A 26,937-nucleotide genomic window follows, 5' to 3' on the forward strand; every position below is an offset into this window, starting at 1 on the left:
CACTGTTGCAGTCCAGGTTACCCACCCGCCATCCCCCTTTCTTCTGATGGAACCTTTCTTTCCTTCTCTGATTTATACGACCTATGTGGTGTATTTGCTTGTAGATGAAGGTAAAGTTTAAATTGGTGCATGTATTTATATGTATATAAATTTTTGCTACCCTTTTAGGGGCCACCTGACATCTGGGTCAAGAAAAACTAAAGAAAATGGCATTGGCCGCATCTTTTATACCCCTGACGACCTGACGTCAGGGAAGGGGCGACAGCGGCTGACTCAGGACCCAGGACTTTGGAATTCAGGCCGACTGAGGGCAACCTGCCAGCAGGATTACCCAAATGTAATGACTGCAACAGTGAATATACTCGACCATCTACATTTGTGGTAAGTGTACACAACTGTACTTTACCCTCCCTCCAGCCCCCTGACTTCTCTTGGCTCTACCTTTCCTTTTTTATTTGGTCTAGTTAAGCTTTCTGGTGTATTTGCTTTTTGTTGGAAGGGTACCATAACATATATTTGCTTCCCATTGTGGGGGCACCTGACATCTGGGGCAAGAAAAACTGATGTGATGGTGTAGGCTGCATGTTTTATACCCCTGACGACCTGATGTCATGATAGAAGAGACAGCATCTGACACAGGAATCGAAGACTCTGGTATTCAGGCCGGCTGAAGGCTACCTGCAGGCAGATAACCGAAATGTGATGACTGCAACAGTGAATACACTCAGACATCTACATTTATGGTAAGTGTACACAATTGTACTTTCTTCAGCGCTGGGAGTTTCTTCAGATCGGGGGCGGGGGCTTTTGAGGTGATGAGAGTGCTGTCTCCAGACAGGTCCACTCTGGTCCGGGCATCCTTCCTGCAAAGGCACCGTGTCTGTCTCTGCATCACTGTAGCCACAGAGGTACAGAAACCCTAGGCCTCAGGATGCCCCATTGGGTGAACCCCTGTCTTCCAAAACCTCTCCAGTGTCCTTCTGAAGGGGTCCCTCAAGGGGAAGCATTTAGACTCTCCAGAGTAGTCCATCACTTTGGATACAGACCTTGATGATTCAAAAGGGTCCCCACGGTCACTCTCTGAGGATGTCTCCTTTGCGGACATCCTGGAAATACTAAAACAGAGAGGCAGCTGGAAGTCCATCAGCCCTTCTGAGGAGTTGTCTATATAGCTGAAGGCCTTTGGGTCTCACCATTCTGACACTTGAGTGTGTCTGCCTTTCAGTGAACTGATAGCCTTGGTCGAAAGACGTGGGAATCTCCAGATTCAGTGGAACCTGTTCCTCGGAGGCCAAACAAATTCATCACAGCACCAACAGATAAAAACTTTCTAACTAAAGGAGTCCCAGTCGATGCTATGGTGGTGGCAGCAGCCGCCTAAAAGGAACTCTTGTAGACGTCCTCTTCCATCCATCTGCCAAACAAAGTCCCGTACGATGGACAGATACGGAAAGCGCATCTTTTCTTCAGCGACTTTTGCACTTAGATCGCTGAATTATTGGACTCATTTTTACTAGACTTCAGAGAGATCTCCAGAAAAAGCTAGGAGAATACCCTCCAAGGTTCAGCAGCTGAAAGGGTATTGGAGAAATTTTTCTGTCAGCTCTCCACCTTAAATTCAGTGGTCAACTCCTCCATGAGGCTCATTTCTTATGCAGCGGTTTGGGGGAGCAGAGCAGTGGGTTCAGGAATTTCCCTAAGGAGACATTCCTGGATGCGCTTGTGTGACTTTGCAAGCCCTTTAAATCTTCCTTTGTAAACGCCCCTCTAGATGAGTTGTACTTGTTTGGGCCAAAGGTCAAAGATGCACTAACCAGGTGTGAACAAGGAGACACTCTGCCATAGGAGTCCATTTATCCCTACCTACCAGACCTTATCCAAAGGGTCAAAAAGGAGGAAAAATGTGGTTTCGGAAATCTGAGAGCTTTCCAGGACACAAATAGTGATTCTTTCCACAGGGGTAGAGGGGGAAGTACTAATGGATGACGCCGACCACACGGCTGAGGGGGCCCGCAAAACCAGGATGACAGGGAAGCATTCCTTGGTAAGCCCTTTCAGCTCTCCTGAACCGATGCCTGCCTGTCCACCTCTGAAGGCAGTTGGGGTCACTTGTCTTTGTACTCAGAAGCCTGGCTAAAAATAAAAGACAAATGGGTACAAAGTATCGTATCCAGAGGTTACTTCATACCCTTTTCTTTCCCCGTACAAAACACAAAAAACATCCCGGATGTTCCACCCAGTCAAAGGGAACAGGCAACTCGAAGTAGAAAATTTTCTAGACAAAAGAGTCATCCAAACAGTCCCCACAGACCAAATAGGATCTAGAGCTTACTCAGGGTTCTTAGTTCCAAAGAAAACTGGGGACTGGAGACCCATCCTAGATTTCACCCAAATTGAACAAATCAGTAAGAAAGTCAAAGTTCTGGATGGTAACACTGCAGTCAATACTCCCTTTTCTGGGACAAAACATTTGGATGTGCTCTATAGACCTCCAGAATGCGTACTACCCTATAAAAATGAACAGGCGATCCAGGAGACGCCTGCGCTTTTGGCTGGGAGCCAGTCATTATTTCTGTGCTCTGCCCTTTGGCCTCACTACAGCCCCCAGAGTGTTCACCAAATGTATGGCAGCAGTAGTGGCTCACTTGAGACACCTAGGATTCAGAGTGTTTCCATATCTAGACGACTGGCTCCTGACCACCACCACTGAGCATCTACTATTGAAAGTGAGATACACCGGCTTGCATCTCCGCTCTCTCCTAGGAATTGCGGTAAACTATGAAAAATCTGCCTTGTTTGCATCTCAGCATATCGTTTTTATAGGAGCAGATCTAGATACAACAAAAACAAAGGCAAAACTTCCCTCCGAGGATTTAAATCCTATGACATCGGATCCTAAATCTACTTTCCAAGAAAAAAGTACAAGCAAGAACAGTCCTGAAAGTCTTGAGGACCATGGCAGCAGCAGTAACCATGATTCCATTAGTACATCTGCGTATGAGAATTCTGCAGTGGCTACTGTTCACTCAGTGGTCCATGCAGGCACTACCCACGTCACACCAAATTTTGATAACCAAATCTTGCACGAAAGACCTTCATTGGTGGCTTCACTCCACTCATGTGACATTAGGTCGATCCTTTGTTCTTCCACTGCTTTTAGCCAAAGTGACCACGGACGCTTCCCAGATTGGGGGGGGGGGGGCATTATCTGGGAAGGACAGTCTAAGGCACTTGGCAGGAGCACGAGGTCCATTTGTACATCAGTGTCCTAGAGATGAGAGCGTTGCAAGCATGCCAAGACTCTCTTCCACTAGGGACTATTACAATACAGACAGACATGTCAGTTGTGTGGTACATAGACCAGGAGGAACCAGGTTTTACCCCCTTTGACAGGAGGCCCTGAGAGTATAGCAGTGGGTGACGACCTCCCAACGCTTTCTAATAGCAACGCACATTCTGGGGAAAGCCAACGTAATAGGCAGACTCAGCAGAGCGATTCTGATGCGTCATGAATGGTCCCTAAAACAAGAAGTAGCAGAAAAGATTTTCCACAAATGGAGCCAGCCTTGCTGTGACCTTTTTGCCACATCCATGATGCCAAATGCAGCAGCAACTTTTCCCTTATCGCCCCTCCGGGGAGTCACCAAAGGATGCACTGGTACACAATTGGCCCTCTGGCCTCCTCTGTGCCTTTCCATTGATACTCAAAGTTCTTCAAAAAGCCAGTTCGTTGGGAAGGAACTTGATACTTGTCACCCCATACTGGCCTCGTCAAATCTGGTTTCCCTTCCTTTGGCCTTATCCCCAGGAGGAGGCATGGATTTTGGATCCAGTTCCAGACCTCCTGACACATGCATCAGGGATGCTCCACCCCTCCGTTCAAGCCCTCAAATTGACAGCTTGGTTGCTCTGATTCCAAACATAGCCAGGCTCCCTAAACTTACTCTGTCAGTAACACATATCCTGATCTTGTCTCATAAGGCTTCGGCAAGAAAACTATATATGAGCAAATGGAAAAGATTTTCTTCATGGGCCTTGAATAATCGCATTGACCCCTTCTCTACCCCAGTAGTGTCCATTCTTGAATTCTTAGCAAAGCTATTTAATGAAGGCGTAGCTGCAGCTACTATTCAAATTCAGTTAGCGATATCTAATTTCCATCTAGGTGAATCAGGCCATAATATGATGTCCCACAGACTTTGCAAGGTGTTTCTTAAAGGTACTCTTTTAAGACCACCGATTAAAGCCCTTCCAGCAGCATGGGACCTCAATTTTGTCTTATCCCATTTGATTCTTCCCCCATTTGAACTTGCATCATCCTGCGATCTTAAGTGTTTGTCTTGGAAGACCATTCTTTTGATAGACATTACTTCTGCTAGAAAAGTTTCAGAGTTGCATTGTTAATAAAGCTCCCCTGCATGTTTTTCCACAAAGAGCATCTCTACAAACAAACCCAACCCATCCCTTCTACCAAAAGTATGTTCAGAATCTAACTTGAACCAATCCATAGAACTGCCAGTTTTTCCCCAGCTATGGCAACAAGGCAGAATGTATGCTACACCAACTGGAGGTTCATAGATTATTACATTTCTACTTACATAGGACAAAGGACTTCAGAAAATCTGACAAATTATTTGTATCATTTTCATACTCCTAAGGAAGGTGCTCCTGTGTCTAAAGTCACACTTTCAAAATGGCTATCAGATTGTATTACCTTTACTTTCCAATCTCAAAACAAGGAACTTTGCCACAAAGTAAGAGGTCATTCTACAAGAGCCATTGCAACCTTTTCTGCCTTTTGGGTGAGACTACCAATTGATACCATTTGTGCTGCAGCAACATGGGCAAGACCTTGTACCTTTATCACTCATTACAGAGTGGATTTGGCCTCCAGGAACAGGGGCTCCTTTGAATCCACTGTTCTAATGAATATTCTCCCTTGAGCCACCCAAGAAAGGTGGTGCTAGGGATGCTGTCTCGACCAGCTAAGAATGAAGGCGAGATCAGACAACATCACAGAAAGAAGTTATGCACTCACCGTAATGTTCCATGTGTATTCTCCATCTCGCCTTCATTCTTGCATCCCACCCTCCTTCCCCCAGCCTTTGCCTCCTGGAAGACCGAGCCGATACAATTGGGGATTAATGTTCTCTGACCTTCTTGCTTGCTCTATAAGGTATTTGACAGTTTTTATTTGGTACCTTTTGTTTATATCAGCAAGCAAGATCTGGGGTGTTTTCCTAGGGCATGATAGGATAGGGTTTTAGCCATGAGCTAGTAGAAGACCTCGAGCTTTTGTGTAAGCCGAGTCGGAACTGAGGATCAGTTCCGAACCCAACCAGCTAAGAATGAAGGTGAGATGGACAACACACGTGGAACGTTATGGTGAGTACATACCTTCTTTTTGTATCTTGTTGATTAAACAAGCGACTAAAGATTTTATATTGTGACATCTTTATTGTATTAATCATGTCTGGAGAAAGCAGTTTGTAAAATACTTTAGCTAAACATGTATATGCTATATCTTTTTCGTAACATGAGCTGTGAAAATTTGTTAGCCCTTACATTAGTGCTGTAATCATATTTTCTCTGTTTCTAGTGTGGTTTTATGTTGGAATGGCTGGTGCATTTTGCTTCATCCTAATTCAGCTAGTCCTTCTGATAGACTTTGCTCACTCTTGGAATGAGTCCTGGGTAGAAAAGATGGAAGAAGGAAACTCTAGATGCTGGTATGCAGGTAAGGGCCATTTACTCTTTCTTTCTTTCTTTATTTTTAAATATAAAATTAAATTCTGTATTTGTGTAAGCATTGGGGTGGGGTTGCTAAAGCCTATGAAGCTTACTTCAGGAAGCCTGTTGTAGAAAGAACACTTCATTGTATCCTCCTGCTACATTGCTTTGTGTTTTTCTGTTGATTTTTGAGCTGCAATGCTCAGCAAGTACATTCCATGGTTGACCCTAAGCTTTTATATACCAGAGTTATGAGGCACATGCAACTTCAGAATCCACTGATGGTCATTTGAGGTGTTGGTACAGCAGGAACACAATCTGATCAAAATTACAGCAATTAGGCAAATGCCATTCCTGTGCTCAATTTTTCTAAAAATGGAACATCCATTTGGATGAGAGTTTGTGTGATCCTTAAGCCTTGGATGTTTGGTGAAATACTGCTTTAAAATAAGAGTTCATCCAGATGAATTTATTTTTGCTTGTCTGAAGTCCGGTGGTCACTCCTGTGCACTTCACTAGTTTGTTCATTTTTAAGTACGCTAGTCTTGGCAAAAATAGTTTTTTTCATGTGTGTGAGGTATATACATGTAAAACTTGTGTGAGTATAGAGGGAATTTAATTTATTTTGATATTTACTAGTGATGTCCCAAGTGAAAACTACCAAAGGCTTTTGATGAAGTCCTAGTCTTCATTATGGTTAAGGTGTTTACTTCATAGACACAAGGTTCAGGCTTGGATTCTCACCTTTGAAGGGAAGTTGGCTAGGCTTAAAATGATGGCCTACAAGGGCAGCTAGCTTAGTAATTGCCTATGAACATTTTTTCCATTGGTTGCTTATTTTGTTTAGGCGTGGACCAAAAGACCATTGTGCTAAGGTTAATAAAAATGTTTAGGTCAAACATGCTAAGGAACTTTTAGTCTTCCCTGCTTAACCACTGCGTCCCCCAGCCACCCATTGAACCGTTTGTTTCCTCCTTCCCAGCTGGCTGTAGCCACTCACTGTTTGTGAGGGTGGCAGTCAAACATTGTTGGGGCTGCCTTTCCTTGCAGTAACATTTTTTTCTTTGGATACTTCTAATCTCTTTGCATGTGTCCCAAAGTTTGATGTGCTGTGGTTGGAATGTTCACTTGTACATCAATCTAACAATTCCTAAGCAACTTTAACCCTTCAAGAACCCACTCTCCTCTTCAGTCTGTGGCATTCATAGGAGAGGTAAAGCTAAGACATACCCGCCATTTCCTCTCACTGGGCTAGATAATCAAGTAGTGGCTGCTCATTTCACTCTCTCCCCTTCAGACTCTTCCAGCACCCAGGCTGCTTGTTGAATCCAGGTAGGCTGAGCATAGCCAGGGCTGCTTCCTTCTCTCCACATAACTTGCAAGAGCTAGGAATTTTGTACTCATTTTGAGGCATAAGAAATAGCATGCTGTAGTCCATACTTCTATTCCCTTCTGTCTCACTTGCTTCTAAAATGGTGATTTTCTGGAAGAAGTGCTTTTAAATAGTCGGAACAGAAAGCATCTTATTTTAACAAAATTAGCTGTATGAAGCAAAAGCTATGAGTCACCTCAGGGGTAGCATCGGTAACAAACAAGCCTTTTGAATGAAGTTCAGAGAGACACTGGTCAACTTCTGTCTGATTGCTTGTTTTTGAGTCCTTCCTTCATTCAGCGAGTTGATAACTAGTTTGGATCCTGTGCTCTTCGGTGCTGTATTACAAATATTTGAGAGGGATTACAGGAAAAGTTAAGTGCAGGGACAGGCTGTGGAACTAGGCATAATAATTTAGTGTTGCCTGACACTTGGAAGGTTTAAAGTAGAACAGGGAGTAGTTTCCACCCAGGATGTCTGTCCCCACACACCTAGTGCTTGACCCTGACTGTAGCTTAGCCTTCCAGCTTACATAGACATCTGATTTCCATATTGATTTAATTAGGGATGTCTGGTACCCAAGTACTGAATTATTACAGTGCCGACACTGGTCCTCCTGATGCCTCTTAACGCTACTCTGGCATGTCACTCTTTGTGTGTGATTTAATCTGCCCCCACCCCCAAGAAAACTTTGATTAGTTGCACCATCAGTGAGTCTTCAATTTGAGTGCTGTTTTACCACTGGAAATAGTGAAGTAACGCATTCTACCATTTTTGCTTCACCAGTTTTAAAGTGTTTGGGTAATAACTCATCCTGAGGGCATTTTCGGCTCATAAAGCAGTGGGAGTCTTTGAGTTGAAGTTTGGTTAACTTCTGTTACTTAGAAAAGTAAAACCCAGTCCCCAGAAGAACTAATTTCTTCTCTAAAGATTTCCTCTGATAGGATTTAGTTCTCTAGGATGTTCGTGTTACACTGCTGCAGTCATCACACTTGGGTTATCCTGCCGTCAGACGGTCCCGCAGTCGGCCCGAGTTCCAAAGTCTTGGTCCGGCGTCTGTTGCTGTCACTTCTTCCATGACGTCAGTGCGCCAGGGTTATATAAGATGCAGCCGACGCCATTTTCTTCAGTCCTTCTTGCCGCACGGTGCCCGATGCAAAAGCAGTTCGCAAGTGCTGGTCGGCCGACTCCTGAGATTTTCATTCCGAATCCAGAACCGAAGTCTTCTACAAAGCTACGTACCCTGTTGGGGAAACTTTTTCTTGCCTCAGATCGATGTCAGTAAAAGTTAATTGTATTTCTTGTGGGAAGCAAATACCTCATAAGGATTTCCATTCCTATTGTATCCCATGCCTAGGCCCAGACCACAACATCACTGGTTGTCGGTTTTGTGCTAGGTTTAACAAGCGCACTATTAAACGTCGGTTTGATTTTGCCCGACATTATTTTGGTAGAAAATTCAATTACACCATGCCGTTGGAACAACCAACTATCGGAATACACAAAAAGCGCAAAGACAAGGACAGGCATCTGAGGCCCAAAACTGATGACAAAGCCTCTGCTAGGCCAGTCGCCGGTTCTCCGGTTTTCAGCGAGGCGCCTTCGCAGCCCCTGATGACCGCTTCTTTGGAACCACAGGCTGCCTCTGATTTCCACGTGGAGATGGCTGGGGCTTCGGGTACTCCAGACCTGAGACCTACCGAGAGTAACCCTTCTGAGGGCTCCGGAGTAGCTGAACAACCCGCAGCTTCAGAGGGTGTTTTCAGGCGTACTCAGTTAACTATTAAATCTTCTGCTAAATCTAAACCAAAGAAAACTTCAGCATTCACCAGCACAGGCCTCCATGCCTAAGAAACAGATGCTCAAAATGGCCGAAGACGTAATTACTCTGATCAGGGGGTCCCACCCTCCTGATAAAAGGCCCAGACAGGATGCAGACTATGACTCATCCGACCAGGTGTCCATCTCTTCAGATTCATCCTCAGACGTAGGACACTCTTTACCACCTTATGAGGATTCTGATGCTGAGGAATCCATTCCTTCAGCCTCTCCACCAGAGGACTACTTCTTTGGGGAAACCTTACATACCATGCGGGAGCATTTCCATTGGGAGGGCCAGGATTACTCAGAATCCAAGAAAAGGCTCAGAGATTTCCTTTTATTACCTCAACACAGACCCCTTGCTATTCCGCCAGTGTTAGATATTGTGGATGATGTGTATGCTGAATCCAGCTTAAATCCTGATTCTTTACCTCCAGCTCCAGTTAAGCCAGACAGATGTTACAGAGTCCCTGACTCTCACAAATTCCTTTATAAAAGCCCTGTTGCTGACCCTGAAATGATTTCCCAGGGTCCCAAAGGGATAAAGGCCTCTACAGCAAAAAATCCAGTCCCCACTGATAGATTCCAGGGCATTAGACAGATGGGGAAAGAAAGTATACACATCTGCAACTTTAGCAATGAGAGCACTAAATTGCCAGTTTCACATGCTTAAATATCAGCAATATTTGATGTCTCAGTTGAAACAAAAAATGCTTCCAAATTCAGATCTTCCTAACTATAAGGAAATGCAGGATTTATTGCATGTAGCTGAACAAGTGGGAAAACATACTTTGCAATGTGGTTTTGATTCCTTAGAGGCCTCCTGTAGAGCAGCAGTTACAGGGTCCATCATTAGAAGGCATGCTTGGTTAAAAGAACAGACCTTACCAGATCATGTAAAAGCAAAGTTATTGGATGCACCCTTGCAGCAGGATGTTTTATTTGGAATTAAGGCAGAAGAGGTGTTAAAGAAAATGGAGGATAAAGCAAAATCTATGCAAACGGTGAAGGATTTCTTACAGGTTCAGCCTCCTCGATTTAGCAGACATTGTTCAACAAGTGGTCCTTTCCAGTTTCAGACAGACCTCAAAGGGGCAGATACAGACGTCCAAGAGGCAGAGGTCAACCACCAGGTACTTAACAGGCCTCGACAATGGGGTACTTCAACCCAGAAAGAAGGGCAAGACGGGCCTCAACCTTATAAAAAGCAGACACAATGACTTCCCACCACAGCTGCCAGACATCTCTCTTGGCAGCCCCCTTGGGGGGAAAACTGACACTTTTCAGTCACAATTGGCAATTAATCACCAAAGACAAATGGGTTCTCAATATTGTGTCTCAAGGTTATAGGTTCCACTTTCACACTCTGCCAAGGTTAAAAGGAATGCCAAATCTGCCACCAAATCAATGGGCAGAGGCTCAAAGGCAAATTACAGCACTCATGGACATGAGAGGTACCAATACAGGAGCAAGGACAAGGATTTTACTCAAGACTCTTTCTGGTTCCCAGAAAGGACAAAGCCTGGAGACCCATTCTGGAACTTTCTTCTCTAAATACTTACCTGGATGTTTCAAAATGTTGACACTACACCAGCTTCTTCCCATGCTGGGCAAGAAAGTTTGGCTCGTAACATTGGACCTCAAAGAGGCATACCTGCATGTCCCTATCAGACAAAATTGCAGAAGATATATCAGATTCTTAGCAGGTTCAATGCACTACCAATTCTCTGCACTGCCCTTTGGCTTATCTACTACGCCCAGGGTCTTTACAAAATGCCTGGCACCAGTAATTGCATTTTACAGACAAAAAGGAATTCAAAGTTACCCATATTTGGACGACTGCCTTATTCAAGCAGAGAGCAAAGACATTCTTCTAAAGCATCTGGCGTTTGTAAACAGACTACTAATTTGCCTAGGGTACACAGTAAACGAAAAGAAATCAAAACTAGTGCCCTCACAAGAGATAATATTCCTGGGTGCCAGCTTAAATACAACGGCCCAGATGGCTTTTCACACGCCAGACAAGCAAGGACAACTGACTCAATATTTCCAATTAATGGCAACAAAGACTCAACTCCCTGCAAGAAAAATTCTGCAGGCCTTGGGTTACATGGCATCTTGCGTACTACTAATTCCATATGCAAAACTGCATATGAGGAAACTACAATGGTACCTAAAGAATGTCTGGTCTCAACACTGTCACAGTTTGGAAACAGTAATACCACTTATTCCTTGCCTTCAACGGGAGTTTCGATGGTGGGCTCAAGCCTGTCACCTCAACAAGGGACAGCCTTTCACTCAACCCACAGCCAGGCAAGCATTGACAACAGATACTTTGGATTACACCTGGGGAGCACACATGGCAGGAAAATGTATTCAGGGCAAGTGGAACACAGAACAAAGGCATCTTCACATCAATCAAAAAGAGGTGCTAGCTGTACAAAATGCTCTTATAGCTTTCAAGGACCTTCTCCATCCAGGACAACTACTACTAAAGACAGACAGCACCACAGTTATGTGGTACATAAGCAAGGGGGCACTCATTTATATCCCCTCTGCAGACAAGCCATGACCTTGTGGAACACAGCTATAACCTGTCAAGTTCATCTGCAAGCACAATTCCTGCCAGGAGAGAAAAACACACTGGCAGATGACTTGAGCAGAAACATCATGGATCTCCGCACGAGTGGAAATTAAATCCACAAATGTTCAGGATGATAACGCAGAAATGGTGGAGCCTGGACATGGATCTGTTCGCATCCCCAATGAATTGCCAGCTACAGAAATTCTGCACAAGGACTTGCCACCCACAAGCATGGAAAGTGGATGCCCTCTCATTCAGCTGGAAACACCTACAAGTATACGCTTTCCCACCACTGCCTCTCTTTTCAAAGGTACTCATAAAAGCCAGACAAGAAAGGCCAAAGATGATCCTGATTGCCCCAGACTGGCCACACCAGCACTGGTACCCAATCTTAAAGAACTTAGCACAAGGACCACCATGGATTTTGCCTCAAATCTCGCAACTTCTGACTCAGCAAAACAATCAGATACTGCACGGCCAGCTCAAGACTTTAAACCTGGCTGCATGGCAAATTCCTTAGTCAAGCAAACAATGCCTCTCTCCAAAGCTGGTATGGATGTCATTCTGGAGGCCAGAAGGCCTAGTACCAGGAAAACCTATTTGGATAAATGGAAGAGATTCTGTGCCTGGAACCAGGTTCACAGCCTTGACCCTCTTGTCCCAAATATTCCTCAGATACTACAGTACTTGTCTGAGATGCTGGACAAGGTCCTCTCCTTTTCATCCATTAAGATCAATGCCTCTGCCATCTCTGCTAATTACAACACAGATCCACCAATTTTTTCTCATCCTTTGGTAAAGCAATACCTCAGAGGGGCTAAAAACATAAGACCGCCCCGTAGAGCACCAACTCCAACTTGGGCCCTCAACTTTGTCTTGGAGAAATTAACTTTACCTCCTTTTGAGCCAGCTAACTCAGCAGACTTAAAATATGTCTCTTGGAAAACTGCTCTGCTCCTGACAATAACCTCAGCACGAAGAATCTCAGAATTACAGGCACTAATGGCAGTGGAACCTTTCATCATATTTCACCAAGATAGGGTATTTTTAAGAACAAACCCAACTTTTATGCCAAAGGTGGTATCAAGTGTGGCTCTAAACCAAACTATTCACTTGCCAACTTTTTATCCAAATCCACAGAATAAAGGGGAGAGACTACTGCATTCCTTGGACATACACAGGCAGTTATGCTTCTACTTGGACAAAACTAAAGCTTTCAGAAAAACTGAGGAATTGTTTGTATCATATGCTGCAGGAACACAGGGAAAAGCCATTTCAAAACAGACCATTTCAAAATGGATAGGCCATTGCATACATTTATGCTATACACAGCATGGGAAAACTGCACCTAACAACATTAAGTCTCATTCCACCAGGGCAACAGCCACTTCAACTGCCTACCTCAGAGGAGTACCTACCAAGGACATTTTGGAAGCAGCAACTTGGAGTTCTGTACATACCTTCAGCAAGCATTACCATCTGCCTCTTTACTCTAAATCCAGAGCTGGCTTTGCCACTGCAGTTCTGCAGGGCCTTATAGCCACCCCTAATGCCTTATAGAACCAGCCACCCTACCTATGCTTTGAGATTCTACCCAAGTGTGATGACTGTAGCAGTGTAACACGATGAACATAGTACAGTTTTGTACCTACCATAAATGTAGATGTTTGAGTGTATACACTGCTGCAGTCCAGGTTACCCTCCCTCCTTCCCTCTTACTTGCTGTTACTTACCCTGGTATTCTACCCTTTGCTGCCTATGGGAAGTGTTTACTGGTAACATAAAGCTTTTCTTGTGTATGTTTTATTAGCAATTTGCATTGCTTACCTTTTTGGGGGCACCTGACATTTGGGGCAAGAAAAACTGAAGAAAATGACGTTGGCTGCATCTTATATACCCCTGGCGCACTGACGTCAGGGAAGAAGCGACAGCAACCGACGCCGGACCAAGACTTTGGAACTCGGGCCGACTGCGGGACCGCCTGACGGCAGGATAACCCAAGTGTGATGACTGCAGCAGTGTATACACTCGAACATCTACATTTATTGTAAGTACAAAACTACTTTTTCCGTTATTGGTCTCTCTCAGAAGTTCAAGTAGAAAAATATTTTGTGGGGCAATCGGTGAATAAAACAAAGTGAATGCAAATGGTTTAGAAACATGCAATAGCCTAACATCTTTTCTTACCACCTTTTTTGTAAGGCAAATTGGCTTACTCAGTTCAACATACTCTAATGTATGATTTTATTGAATGTAGTGCATATATTTAACTCGCCGTTATATTTTTAACAGAACAACTTTCACTCACACAAGCATTGTTCCTTTCTCCTGTATGTTCCTAAACACAAGCATTGTTCTTTTCTCCTGTATGTTCCTAATCAAGTACTGTTTAAATCCTTCTTATTTTTTTTTTTTTTTTTAAAGTCATTGTTTTTTTTTTCCTGTTTGGCATGAGTCATGGTTGAAAGAGTTCTATGAGCCGTTTCACTCTGTTAATAAATTAAACAAAAATAACCATTAGCTTTACAGTAAGTAAATAAAAAACCTTTATCCTTGGGTCTGAGGCTTGCTCTGAGCTCTTCATTTCAGTTGAATCAGGAGAGCTCTCAGAGCAGGGTCTTATCTGGGATCTTATCCCGTTCCAGGGCAGTCTGCCTTTGCGGCCATGGAGAGAGCCCTGTCTGCACCTTTGACTCAGATGGTGCCTACTCCCTTGGATCCTCTGTATACATCTGTCCCATCTCTGTGTCTGGAGTCTCAACTTTCCTCTCCACAAGGACAGCCATTACCAAAACCCCAGATTTCCCATCAGGGTATCCACACTTCTGACACCTCCCCAGAGTGAAGATGTCCTTAAGAAGAAAAACAAGTAAGAGGAAGCATTTAGATTCCCCTGATTCTGTCACAGAAGATACAGATTTTGATGAGGATAAAGGGTCCCCATGGTCATCTCCTGATGTCTCATTCGGAGCCGTCCTAGAAGTCCTGAAACAGAGAGGTGGCTGGAAGTCCAGCAATCCTTCATCGGAAGAATCTGTACTCCTGGAGGCATTCGATACCGGCCCATCTACTTCCTGGGTGACCCCCTCCCACCCCCCTGCTGATGAGCTCATTAACTTGGTCTCACAGTGGGCATGGAAGGATCCAGACCCCCATTGAGCCAATTCCCAGGAAGCATGACAAAATCATAAGAGGATAAACAGTTTTGGTCCAAGCGTGTGCCTGTTGATGCCATGGTTGGTGGCGGTGGCCACTAAGAAGGGACTCGCAGAAGAAAGTTCCTGTGATGATGATCATCGTGTTTCACTGTTGCAGTCATTACTCTTAGGTTATCCTGCTGACAGGTTACCCGCAGTCGCCAGAATTCCAAAGTCTTGGTCCGGCGTCGGTTGCTGTCGTCTCTTCCCTGACGTCAGTGCACCAGGGGTATAAAAAATGCAGCCGACACCATTTTCTTCAGTCTTTCTTGCCGCGCGGTGCTTGAAGCAAAAGCAGTTTGCAAGTACCGGTCGGCCGACTCCTGAGATTTTCAAATCTGAATTTCAGAACCGAAGTCTTCATCAAAGCTAAGTATCCGATTGGGGAAACATTTTTCTTGCTCCAGACCGATGTCAGAAAAAGTTAACAATTGTATTTCTTGAGGGAAGCAAATACCTCATAAGGATTTTCACTCTTACTGTATTCCTTGCCTAGGCCCTGATGACAACGTTGCTTGCTGTCGGTTTTGTGCTAGATTTAACCAACGCACTATCAAGCGTCTGTTCGATTTTGCATTTCATTGCTTTGGCTGAAGATTTAATTATATAATGCCGGCGGAACAGCCGACAACTGGAGGTTACAAAAAACGCAAGGACAAGGATAGGCATCCGAGGTCCAAATCAGACGACGAAGCCTCTTCTAGGCCAGTCGCCGGTTCGCCCGGTCAGTGAGGTGCTTTCGCAGCACCTGGTGCCCGCTACCGACTCCCACGTGGAGCCGACTGGGCCTCTGGAAAGTCAAGGTATTGGACACTCGGAAATCACTCTCTCAGATGGGTCCGGAGCCGCTGAGCAGGCATCGGCTTCTGAGGGTGTCTTCAGACCTACACAACTATATGTTGAGCCATCTTCAGCTTTAAAGACTAAAGCAGCTCTAAAGACAAAGAAACAAGTACAGCATTCTCCTACTCAGACTTCCATGCCTAAAAAACAGATGCTCAAAATGGCCTTAGACCTAATTACTTTGATCAGGGGCTCCCATCCCCCTCCTGATAAGAGGCCTAGGCAAGAGACAGAGTATGATTCTTCTGATCAGGTATCTATTTCCTCTGATTCCTCTTCTGAACAGGATTACTCCATGCTTCCCTATGAGGATTCTGATGCTGAAGAAATCCATTCCTTCAGCCTCTCCTCCTGAGGACTATTATTTTGGGGAAACACTACATACTGTGAGGGAGCATTTCCATTGGGAGAGCCAAGATTATTCTGAATCTAAGAAAAGGCTCAGAGACTTTCTGCTTCCTCAGCACAGACCCCTTGCTATTCCACCTGTCCTAGACATTGTAGATGTATTTTCAGAGTCCGGACTGTCCCCTGACACACTCCCCTGCACCTGCTAAGCTAGACAGATACTACAGGGTCCCATATTCTCATAAATTCCTATATAAAACCCCCGCTGCTGACCCAGAAACTATATCTCTGGGTCCCAAGGGGGTTAAAGCTTCCACTGCAAAAAACCTTGTCCCCTCTGATAGGGATTCTAGGGCTCTAGACAGATGGGGGATAAAAGTTTACACTTCTGCCACCCTGGCTGTAAGGGCTTTAAATTGTCAATTTCATATGCTTAAATATCAGCAATATTTAATGTATCTACTTAAACAGAAAATGTTGACAAATACTGAATGTTCAGAGAACAAGGAATTGCAGCATTTATTGCATGCAAGTGAACAAGTGGGAAAGCATACTTTGCAATGTGGTTATGATTCACTGGAGGCCTCTTGCAGGGCCGCTGTTACAGGTTCTGTTATTAGAAGACATGCTTGGTTAAAGGAACAGAATCTGCCTGATCATAAGCAAAATTATTCGATGCACCATTACAGCATGATACTTTGTTTGGTACTAAAGCAGAAGAGGTGTTGAAAAAAATGGAGGATAAAGCAAAATCCATACAGACAGTCAAGGATTTCTTACAGGTACAGCCACCCAGGTTTAGCAGGAACTGGCCTTCTAAAGATTGGTCCTTTACAGTCTCAGACAGACCACAAAGAGGCAGATACAGGCGTCCCAGAGGCAGATCTCAGCCCCAAGGCTCATACAGGCCTAAACAATCGGGTGCTTCTACCTCCAAAAGCGGAGAATACAAATCACAACCTTACAGGAAACAGTCCCAATGACTTTCCTCTACCAGTTCCAAGCAGTTTTCTTTTGACAGCCCCCTTAGGGGGAAAGCTACCACTTTTTTCCTCAAATTGGCAAATAGTTACCCAAGACAAATGGGTCCTGAACATAGTGTCCCAAGGCTACAGGTTCCATTTTCACACACTACCAAGGTCAAAGGGCATGCCAGACCTGCCACACAATCAATGGGCAGAGGCACAAAAACAAATTACAGCCCTCATGGACATGAGGGGCATTCAGCAAGTACCACAACAAGAGCAGGGGCAAGGATTTTATTCCAGACATTTCCTAGTACCCAGGAAGGACAAAACCTGGAGACCAATTCTGGACCTGTCTATACTAAATATGTTTCTGGAAGTTCCAATATTCAAAATGTTGACTCTTCAGCAGCTACTGCCCATGCTAGACAAGAGGGCTTGGCTCATAACTTTGGACCTAAAGGAGGCATACCTGCATTTCCCAATCAGACAGTCTTGCAGAAGATACCTCAGAGTCATAGCTGGCTCAATGATTTACCAATTCTCTGCACTGCCCTTTTACTGCGCCCAGGGTCTTTACAAAATGCATGGCACCAGTAATTGCGTTTTGCAGACAAAAAGGAATTCAAATATATCCCTACCTGGACGACTGCCTAATTCAAGCAGAGAACAAAGACACTCTTCTAAAGCATCTGGCGTTTGTAAAAAGATTACTAATTGGCCTAGGATACACAGTAAACAAAAAGAAATCAAAACTAGTGCCCTCTCAAGAGATAATATTCCTAGGTGCAAGCTTAAATACAACTGCCCAGATGGCTTATCTCACACCAGAGAAGCAAAAAACCACTGACTACTTACTTCAAGAAAATGGCAACAAAAAACAACTTATCTGCAAGGAAAATCCTGCAGGCCTTGGGTTTCATGGCATCCTGCATTCTTCTAATTCCATATGAGGAAACTACAATGGTATCTGAAAAGTGTTTGGACTCAGCATTGCCACAGCCTGGAGACAGTAATTGCACTCATTCCCTGCCTACAACAGGAGTTTCGATGGTGGGCAGAAGTCTGTCACCACAACAAGGGTCTGCCATTCAGTTTACCAACAGCCAGACAGACACTGACAACGGATGCATCAGATTATGCCTGGGGGGGCCCATATGGCAGGAAAATGTATTCAGGGCACATGGCCTGCAAACCAGATGCATCTTCACATCAATGAAGAAGAGATGCTAGCTGTACAAAATGCCCTGACAGCTTTCAAGGATCTGCTTCATCCAGGACAGTTACTGATAAAAGACAGACAACACTACGGTCACGTGGTACATAAACAAGCAGGGAGGTACACATTCCTACCCCCTCTGCAGCAAAGCAATGACCTTATGGGACACAGCATTGGCTTTTCAAGTTCACCTGCAAGGACAATTCCTGCCAGGAAAAACAAATACTCTGGCAGACTAACTAAGCAGAAACCTCATGGATCCCCACGAATGGAAACTGGATCCACAAGTCTTCAACATGATAATAAGGAAATGGGGATGCCTAGACATACATCTATTTGCCTCCCCTCACAACTGTCAATTGCAGAGATTTTGCACAAGGATTTACCACAAGCAAGCATGGAAAGTGGATGCCCCGTCATTCAGCTGGAAAAATGTAACTGTATATGCTTTTCCCCCACTGCCTCTCCTTCCCAGAGTACTCCTAAAGGTCAGACAAGAGAAGCCAAAAAATTATTCTGATTGCATCAGACTGGCCACGCCAGCGCTGGTATCCAATCCTAAAGAGCTTGTCTCAAGGTCCAGCATGGATATTGCCTCGCTCAAACTTCTCACTTGCTGACCCAACAAAACAATCAGATCCTGCACAGCTAACTCAGGACCTTAAACCTGGCCACATGGCGGATAATGTAGCCATTCAGAACACTCCTCTTTCAAAAGCTGCTATGGATGTTATCTTGGAGGCCAGGAGGCCCAGTACCAGAAAATCTTATGCAGAAAAATGGCCAGGGGGCCCAGTACCAGAAAATCTTATGCAGAAAAATGGGAGAGATTCTGTGCTTGGAACCAGGAACAAGGCATTGACACGTCTGTACCAAATATTCTTCAGACTTTACAATACCTAACTGAGATGCTGAACAAAGGCCTTTCTTTCTCATCAATTAAGATTCATGCCTCTGCCATTTCTGCACATTACAATACGGAACCACCTATCTTTTCTCATCCTTTAATAAGGCAGTACCCCAGAGGGGCCAGAAACATTAGGCCTCCAAGGAGAGCACCAATTCTGGCCTGGGACCTCAGTTATGTTTTGGCAAAACTTACAGTGCCTCCTTTCGAGCCAGCATCAACAGCAGATATAAAATTCTTATCCTGGAAAACAGCTCTGCTCCAACCATAACCTCTGCAAGGCGAGTCTCGGAGTTACAAGCACTCATGGCTGTGGAACTTTTCATCATTTTTCATCCAGACAGGGTTTCTCTGAGGACTAACCCTACATTTGCATAAGGTGGTGTCCAGTGTGGCCCTCAACCAAACCATTCACTTGCCTACCTTTTACCCAAATCCACAGAACAAGGGTGAGAAAATTCTGCATTCTTTGGACATACACAGGCAGTTGTGCTTCTCCTTGGACAGAACTAAAGCTTTCAGAAAGACTGAGCAACTTTGTGTCATATGCTGCAGGATCACAAGGAAAGGCTATCTCAAAACAGACTATTTCTAAATGGATAGGCCATTGCATCCATTTCTGCTACTTTCAACATGGCAAATCAGTCCCTAAGGGCATTAGACCTCATTCCACCAGAGCAGCCTTCCTCAGAGGACTACCAACCAAAGAAATCTTAGAGGCTGCAACTTGGAGTTCAGTGCACACCTTTACAAAGCACTACCACTTGCTTCTCTACTCTAAGTCCAGAGCAGGCTTCGCCACTGCAGTTCTGCAGGGCCTCAAAACTTCTCCTAATCCTATTTAGCCCAGCCACCCATCCTCAGCTTTGGGATTCTACCCAAGAGTAATGACTGCAACAGTGAAACACGATGAACATAGTACAGTTGTGTACCTACCATAAATGTAGATGTTCGAGTGTATTCACTGTTGCAGTCCAGGTTACCCACCCACCACCCCCCTTCTCTTTGCTGGGACTTATCTGCACTTCTCTATCTTATACAACCTTTTTGGTGTATTTGCTTGTAGATGGAAATGTTATTTTTGTGTATGCATTTCTGATTGGTATATTTTTCAGCCTACCTATTTGGGGCACCTGACATCTGGGGCAGGAAAATCTGAAGAAAATGGCATCGGCTGCATCTTTTATACCCCTGGCGCACTTGACGTCAGGGACGAGGTGGCCGCAACCGTCGCCAGACCTAGACTTTGGAATTCTGGCTGACTGCGGGTAGCCTGCCAGCAGGATAACCCAAGAGTAATGACTGCAACAGTGAATACACTCAAACATCTACATTTATGGTAGGTGCACAACTGTACTTTCATCATGTTTCACTGTTGCAGTCATTGCATTTGAGTAATCTGCTTGCAGGTTGCCCTCAGTCGGCCTGATTAACAAAGTCTTGGGTCCTGCGTCGGTTGCTATCCCTTTTTCCATGACGTCAGGTCGTCAGGGGTATAAAACATGCAGCCGGCGCCATTACATCAGTCTTTCTTGCCGTGCTGTGCCCGAAGCAGAAGCAGTTCGCAAGTGCCCATCGGCCGACTCCTGAAATTTTCATTTTCGAGTTTCAGAACCGAAGTCTTCAACTAAAAGCGAAGTACCCCGTTGGGGAAACTTTTTCTTGCTCCTTACCGATGTCAGTAAAAGTTAATAATTGCATTACTTGTGGAAAGCAAATACCTCATACAGATTTTCATTCGTACTGTATTCCTTACCTGGGCCCTGACCACGACATACCTTGCTGTCGGTTTTGTGCTTTATTTAATCAGCGCACTATCTGTCATCTGTATATTTTTGCCTCTAAATATTTTGGTTCTCAGTTTAATTATCCGGAAATGTTGTCGGTTAGCCATCTGACTGCCGGGATTCTGAAAAAATGCAAAGATAAAGACAGAGACAGGCCGCCGAGGTCCAAAACTGCCAACAATGCTTCTAAGCCAGTCGCCAGTACTCAGTGAGGTACTTTTGCAGCCCCTGATACCCGCTACTTCTTATTCGCAGGCCTCTACTGAGACCCATTCGGAGTCTGGTATGCCTTGAGATGCTTCAACTATGAAACCCGCGGATGTCTGTACCTTGGATGGGTCCGGAGCCGCTGTGCAGGCACAGGCTTCTGAGGGTGTATTCAGGCCTACGGACTTGCATATTAAATTGACGCCTCCTTCATTACTAAGGCCTAAATCTCGATCCATGTCTAAAACCGACACCTTGGCCACATGCTCAGGCCTCTATGCCTAATAAACAAATGATAAAAATGGCTGAAGACCTAATAACTCTAATCAGGAGTAGCCACCCCCCCTTCTAAGAGGCCTATGGCTGAGCTTATGAATCTTCTGATCAGGATTCTGTTTTTTCTGACTCTTCTGATGACCTGGATTTGTCCTTACCTACTTATGAGGATTCAGATGCAGAGGACTCTATTCCCTCTGCTTCCCTTCCTGAGGATTTTTCTTTTGGGAAAACCTTACATACTCTAAGGGAGCATTTTCACTGGGAAAGCCAGGAATTTTCTGATTCAAAAAAGAGGCTTAGGGATTTCCTTCTCCTACCTCAGCATAGGCCTTTAGCTATTCCTCCTGTACTAGACGTTGTTGATGCCTTCTCGGAATCCAGTTTGGCCCCTGATTCCCTGCTTCCTGCTCCCAGTAAACCTGACAGATACTACAGGGTCCCTGAGTCCCACACATTCCTTTTCAAAAATCCTATTGCAGATCCAGAGCCTCTTTCACAGGGGCCCAAGGACATTAAGGCTTCTACTGCTAAAAATCCTACCCCATCTGATAGAGACTCCAGGGCGCTGGATAGATGGGGTAAAAAGGTTTACACTTAAGCAACCTTGGCCATTAGAGCTTTAAACTGCCAATTTCATATGTTAAAATATCAGCAGCATATTATTGGACTGCTTAAACAGAAAATGATGATTCCTGACTGTGTGGAAAATAAAGACTTAAAGGATTTTAATGCATTCTGCTGAGCAAGTTGGAAAACATACTTTGCAATGTGGTTTTGATTCTTTAGAGGCCTCTTGCAGGGCTGCTGTTACTGGGTCTGTGCTTAGAAGGCATGCTTGGCTTAAGGAGCAATCTTTGCCTGATCATGTTGAAGCTAAATTGTTGGATGCTCCTTTAAATCAGGACCGCCTGTCTGGCAGCAAGGCTGAAGAAGTTCTTAAAAAGATGGAAGATGAAGCTAAATCTATGCAAACTAAGTTTTTTTTACAAGTTCAGCATCCTAGATTTAGTAGGCACTGGCCCTCTAAGAATTGGTCCTTTCCAGCCCCTTCCAGGTCTTCTCAAGCCAACACACAGCAAAACCCCCAGGTTTCAGTCCCAGGGGACTCGCAGAACTAAGCAGTGGGGGGCCTCCACTTCCAAGTCTGGGAATAACAAGACTCCTCCCCTATGGTAAACTTGTCTCAATGACTTCCTTTAAAATTTCCAAGCACTTATCTTCTGACTGCCCTTTAGGGGGGAAAGATTGCTCTTCACGCAAAGAACTGGGATCTCATTACCCAGGACAAATGGGTTTTAAATATAGTGTCCCAGGGGTACAGATTTCACTTCCAGACATTGCCAACACCAAGTGGGTGGCTGGACCTACCCCCAAATCAGTGGGCAGATGCCCAAAAACAAGTACTTTCTCTCTTAAGCATGTGAGCTATTCAGCTGGTACCAGAAGAGGAAAAGGGACCAGGTTTCTACTCGAGATTTTTCCTGGTACCCAGAAAAGACAAATCATGGCTTCCTATCCTGGACCTGTCTAATCTAAACACCTTTCTGGGGATTCCAAAATTCAAGATGCTGACTCTTTACGAATTACTTCCTATGCTAGGCAAAGACGCCTGGTTGGCAACACTAGATTTAAAAGAAGCATACCTGCACATCCCAATCAGGGAATCTTGGCCTACGCTTCAAAGCAAGCTACACGCACTATCAGATGTTCTTTGTGTTTCACTGTTGCAGTCATTACATTTGGGTAATCTGCTAGCAGGTTGCCCTCAGTTGGCCTGATTAACAAAGTATTGGGTCCTGCGTTGGTTGCTGTCCCTTCTTCCATAACGTCAGGGGTATAAAACATGCAGCGTACACCATTACATCAATCTTTCTTGCCATGCGTTGCCTGAAGCAGAAACAGTTCGCAAGTGCTGGTCGGCCGACGTCTGAAATTTTTGTTTTCGAGTTTCAGAACTGAAGTCTTCAACTAAAAGTTAAGTACCCCGTTGGAGAAACTTTTTCTTGCTCCTTACCGATGTCAGTAAAAGTTAATAATTGCATTACTTGTGGGAAGCAAATACCTCATAAGGATTTTCATTTGTACTGTATTCCTTGCCTAGGCCCTGATCATAACGTACCTTGCTGTCGGTTTTGTGCTAGATTTATTCAACACATTATTAAACGTCGGTATATTTTTGCTTCTAAATATTTTGGCTCACATTTAACTATCCAGAAATGACATCAGTTAGCAATCCGACTACCGGAATACCTAAAAAACGTAAAGAAAAAGACAGAGACAGACCGTCTAGGTCCAAAACTGACAACAACGCTTCTCCTATGCCAGTCGCTAGTTCGCTGAGGCACTTTCGCAGCCCCTGATACCTGCTACTTTTGATTCGCAGGCCTCTACTGAGACCCATTCGGAGTCCGGTATGCCGCGAGATGCTTTAAGTATTGAACCCGTGGATATCTCTACCTGATTTTGTTCCGGAGCCACTGTGCAGGCACCGGCTTCTGAGGGTGTTTTCAGGCCTAAAGATTTGTATAGCAAACCGATGCCATCTTCAAAACGAAGGCCAAAATCTACTTCTATGTCTAAAAAAATGACGCTTGGGCCACGTGTGCAGGCCCCTATGCCTAAAAAACAAGTGATAAAAATGGCTAAAGATTTAATTACCTTGATCAGGGGCAGTCAACCCCCTCCTGCTAAGAGGTCTAGACAAGGCACTGACTATGAATCTTCAGATCAGAATTCTACTTATTACTTCTGATTCTTCTACTGAACAGGATTTATCTATACCTACTTATGAGGACTCTTGATGCAGAAGATTCCATGCCTTCTGCTTCTCCCCCTGAGGATTTCTCTTTTGGAGAAACTTTACATACTTTAAGGGAACATTTCCACTGGGAAAGTCAGGATTTCTCTGAATCTAAAAAGAGACTTAGGGATTTTCTTCTTCTTCCTCAGCATAGGCCATTGGCTGTACCTCACATTCTAGACATTGTTGATGATGTTTATTCAGAATCCAGTAGGACTCCTGATTCTCTGCCTCTGGCTCCTAGTAAGCCAGACAGATACTATAGGGTTCCTGACTCCCACAAATTCCTTTTCAAAAATCCTACTGCTGATCCTGAAACCATTTCTCAGGGTCCCAAGGGCGTTAAGGCCTCTACTGCTAAAAATCCTACCCCTTCGAATAGACATTCCAGGGTCCTGGACAGATTGGGTAAGAAGGTTTACATGTCTGCAACCTTGGCAATCAGGGCTTTAAACTGTCAATTTCATATGCTTAAATATCAACAGCATATCATGGGACTACTTAAACAGAAAGTGATGTTAATCTCTGTCTGTGTGGAAAATAAAGATTTGCAGGATTTATTACATTCAGCTGAACAAGTTGGAAAACGTACTTTGCAATGTGGTTTTGATTCCTTGGAAGCCTCTTGCAGGGCTGCTGTAACTCGATTTGTGCTAAGAAGGCATGCTTGGCTAAAAGAGGAAACTCTGCCTGACCATGTTAAAGCAAAATTGTTGGATGCTCCTTTACAACAGGACCATCTGTTTGGTAATAAGGCTGAAGAAGTGTTAAACAGGATGGAAGATAAAACTAAATCTATGCAAACTGTGAAAGATTTCTTACAAGTGCAGCCTGCAAGATTTAGTAGACACTGGCCTACCAAGAAATGGTCCTTTCCAGTTCCCTCGAAAGCCACTCAAGTCAAATCCAGACATTCCAAAGGCTGCAGGTTTCAGTCACAAGAACTTTTAGAACAAAACAATGGGGTGCCTCCACTTCCAAATCTGGAAACAACAAGGCACCTCTCCCTATGGTAAACACTCTCAGTGACTTTCCTCTACAATCACCAAGCACTTAACTTTTAGCCGCCCCTTTGGGAGGAAAACTGGCACTTCATGTTCAAAACTGGCAACTTATTACCCAGGACAAATGGGTTTTGAATATAGTATCCTAGGGATACAGATTACATTTCCACACATTGCCAATCCCAAATGGATGGCCAGATCTGCCCCCAAATCACTGGGCAGAGGCCCAGAAACAAGTTCTGTCCCTCATTAATATGGCGGCTATTCAACCAGTACCAGAAGAGGAAAAAGGACAAGGTTTCTTTTCAAGACTTTTCTTGGTACCCAGAAAAGACAAATCATGGTGTCCAATTCTGGATTTATCCACTCTAAATGCATTTCTGAACAATCCAAAATTCAACATGCTTGACTCTTCAACAGTTACTACCTATGCTAGGCAAAGATGCCTGGTTGGTAACTCTAGACTTAAGAGGCTTACCTGCATATCCCAATCCGGGAATCTTGCAGAAGATAACTCCGCTTCAAAGCAGGCTTCTTGCATTACCAGTTCTCTGCACTGCCCTTTGGCTTATCTACTGTGCCCAAGGTCTTCACAAAGTGCCTGGCTCCCGTAATTGCATTTTGCAGGCAAAGAAATATTAAAATATATCCATACCTGGATGATTGGCTAATTCAGGCAGATTTTTCTAAAGCATCTGGCATTTGTAAAAAGGGTTCTAACTTGTCTAGGGTACACTATAAACGAAAAGAAATCACAACTGGTACCCTCTCAAAAAAATTACATTCCTGGGTGCAAGCTTGAATACAACTGCCCAGATGACTTGCCTTACGCCAGAAAACCAAATTCAATTGGTGACTTAATTCAAACAGGTGGCTACAAAAACCCTGCTATCTGCAAGGCAAATTCTGCAAGCCTTGGGGTTCATGTTCTCCTGCATTCTTCTAATTCCATATGCAAGATTGCATATGAGGAAACTTCAGTGGTACTTAAAAAGTTTATGGAGTCAACATTGTCACAGCCTGGAAACAATGATTCCTATTATTCCTTGCCTGCAACTAGAGTTCCTTTGGTGGGCAGAAGCCTGCCACCAAAACAAGAGACTGTCATTCACTCCACCCCCTGCCACCTAAACCCTAACTAAAGACGCATCAGACTATGCTTGGGTAAAGACGCATCAGACTATGCTTGTGGGGCTCACCTGGCAGGAAAGTGCATTCAGGGCAAATGGGGCCCAAATCAAATGCACCTACATATCAATCAGAAAGAGATGTTAGCTGTACAGAATGCTCTGACAGCCTTCAAGGACTACCTTCATCCAGGACAACTACAGATAGACAGGCAACACCACAGTTATGTGGTACATAAATAAGCAGGGGGTACAACCCCCTTTGCAGACTAGTCATGGCATTATGGAACACGGCCTTGACTTATCAAATACATCTTCAAGCTCAATTCCTGCCAGGAAAGCTAAATACCTTGGCAGACGAACTAAGCAGAAATCTTATGGACCCACACAAATAGAAACTGGAATCACAAGTTTTCAAAATGTTGACACGTAAATGGGGAGACCTGACATAGATCTTTTTGCCTCTCCCCAAAACTATCAGATGGACAAATTCTGCACAAGAATTCATCACAAAAAATCTTGGAAAGTGGATGCTCTATCATTCAGCTGGAAAAACCTGTCTGTGCTTTTACCCCGCTGCCTCTGCTCCCCTAAGTCCTACTAAAAGTCAGACAGGACAATCCAAAAATGATTCTGTTTGCTCCAGAATGGCCTCACCAACACTTGTATCCACTCCTGCAACACTTGTATCCACTCCTGCGCAATGTGTCACACATTCTTCCGTGGCACCTGCCTCAAGACACCTTA

The 26,937-nt window shown here is 44.3% G+C and overlaps 1 protein-coding gene across 1 annotated transcript in view; it reads left to right on the forward strand.

Annotated features, from left to right (window-relative positions):
- The window catches only part of SERINC1 (serine incorporator 1), a gene marked incomplete at its 5' end in the record, with an annotated part of 787,452 nt that overhangs the window by 191,750 nt on the left and 568,765 nt on the right, over nucleotides 1-26,937 (forward strand). Inside the window, 1 exon segment of the mRNA XM_044073769.1 lies at nucleotides 5,600-5,737. Within this exon segment, the coding sequence (XP_043929704.1) occupies nucleotides 5,600-5,737 (138 nt within the window).

This window comes from Protopterus annectens, chromosome 1.part1 (genome assembly GCF_019279795.1).
Source record: "Protopterus annectens isolate FY-2018-M chromosome 1.part1, PAN1.0, whole genome shotgun sequence".
Taxonomy (NCBI): Eukaryota; Metazoa; Chordata; order Ceratodontiformes; family Protopteridae; genus Protopterus; species Protopterus annectens.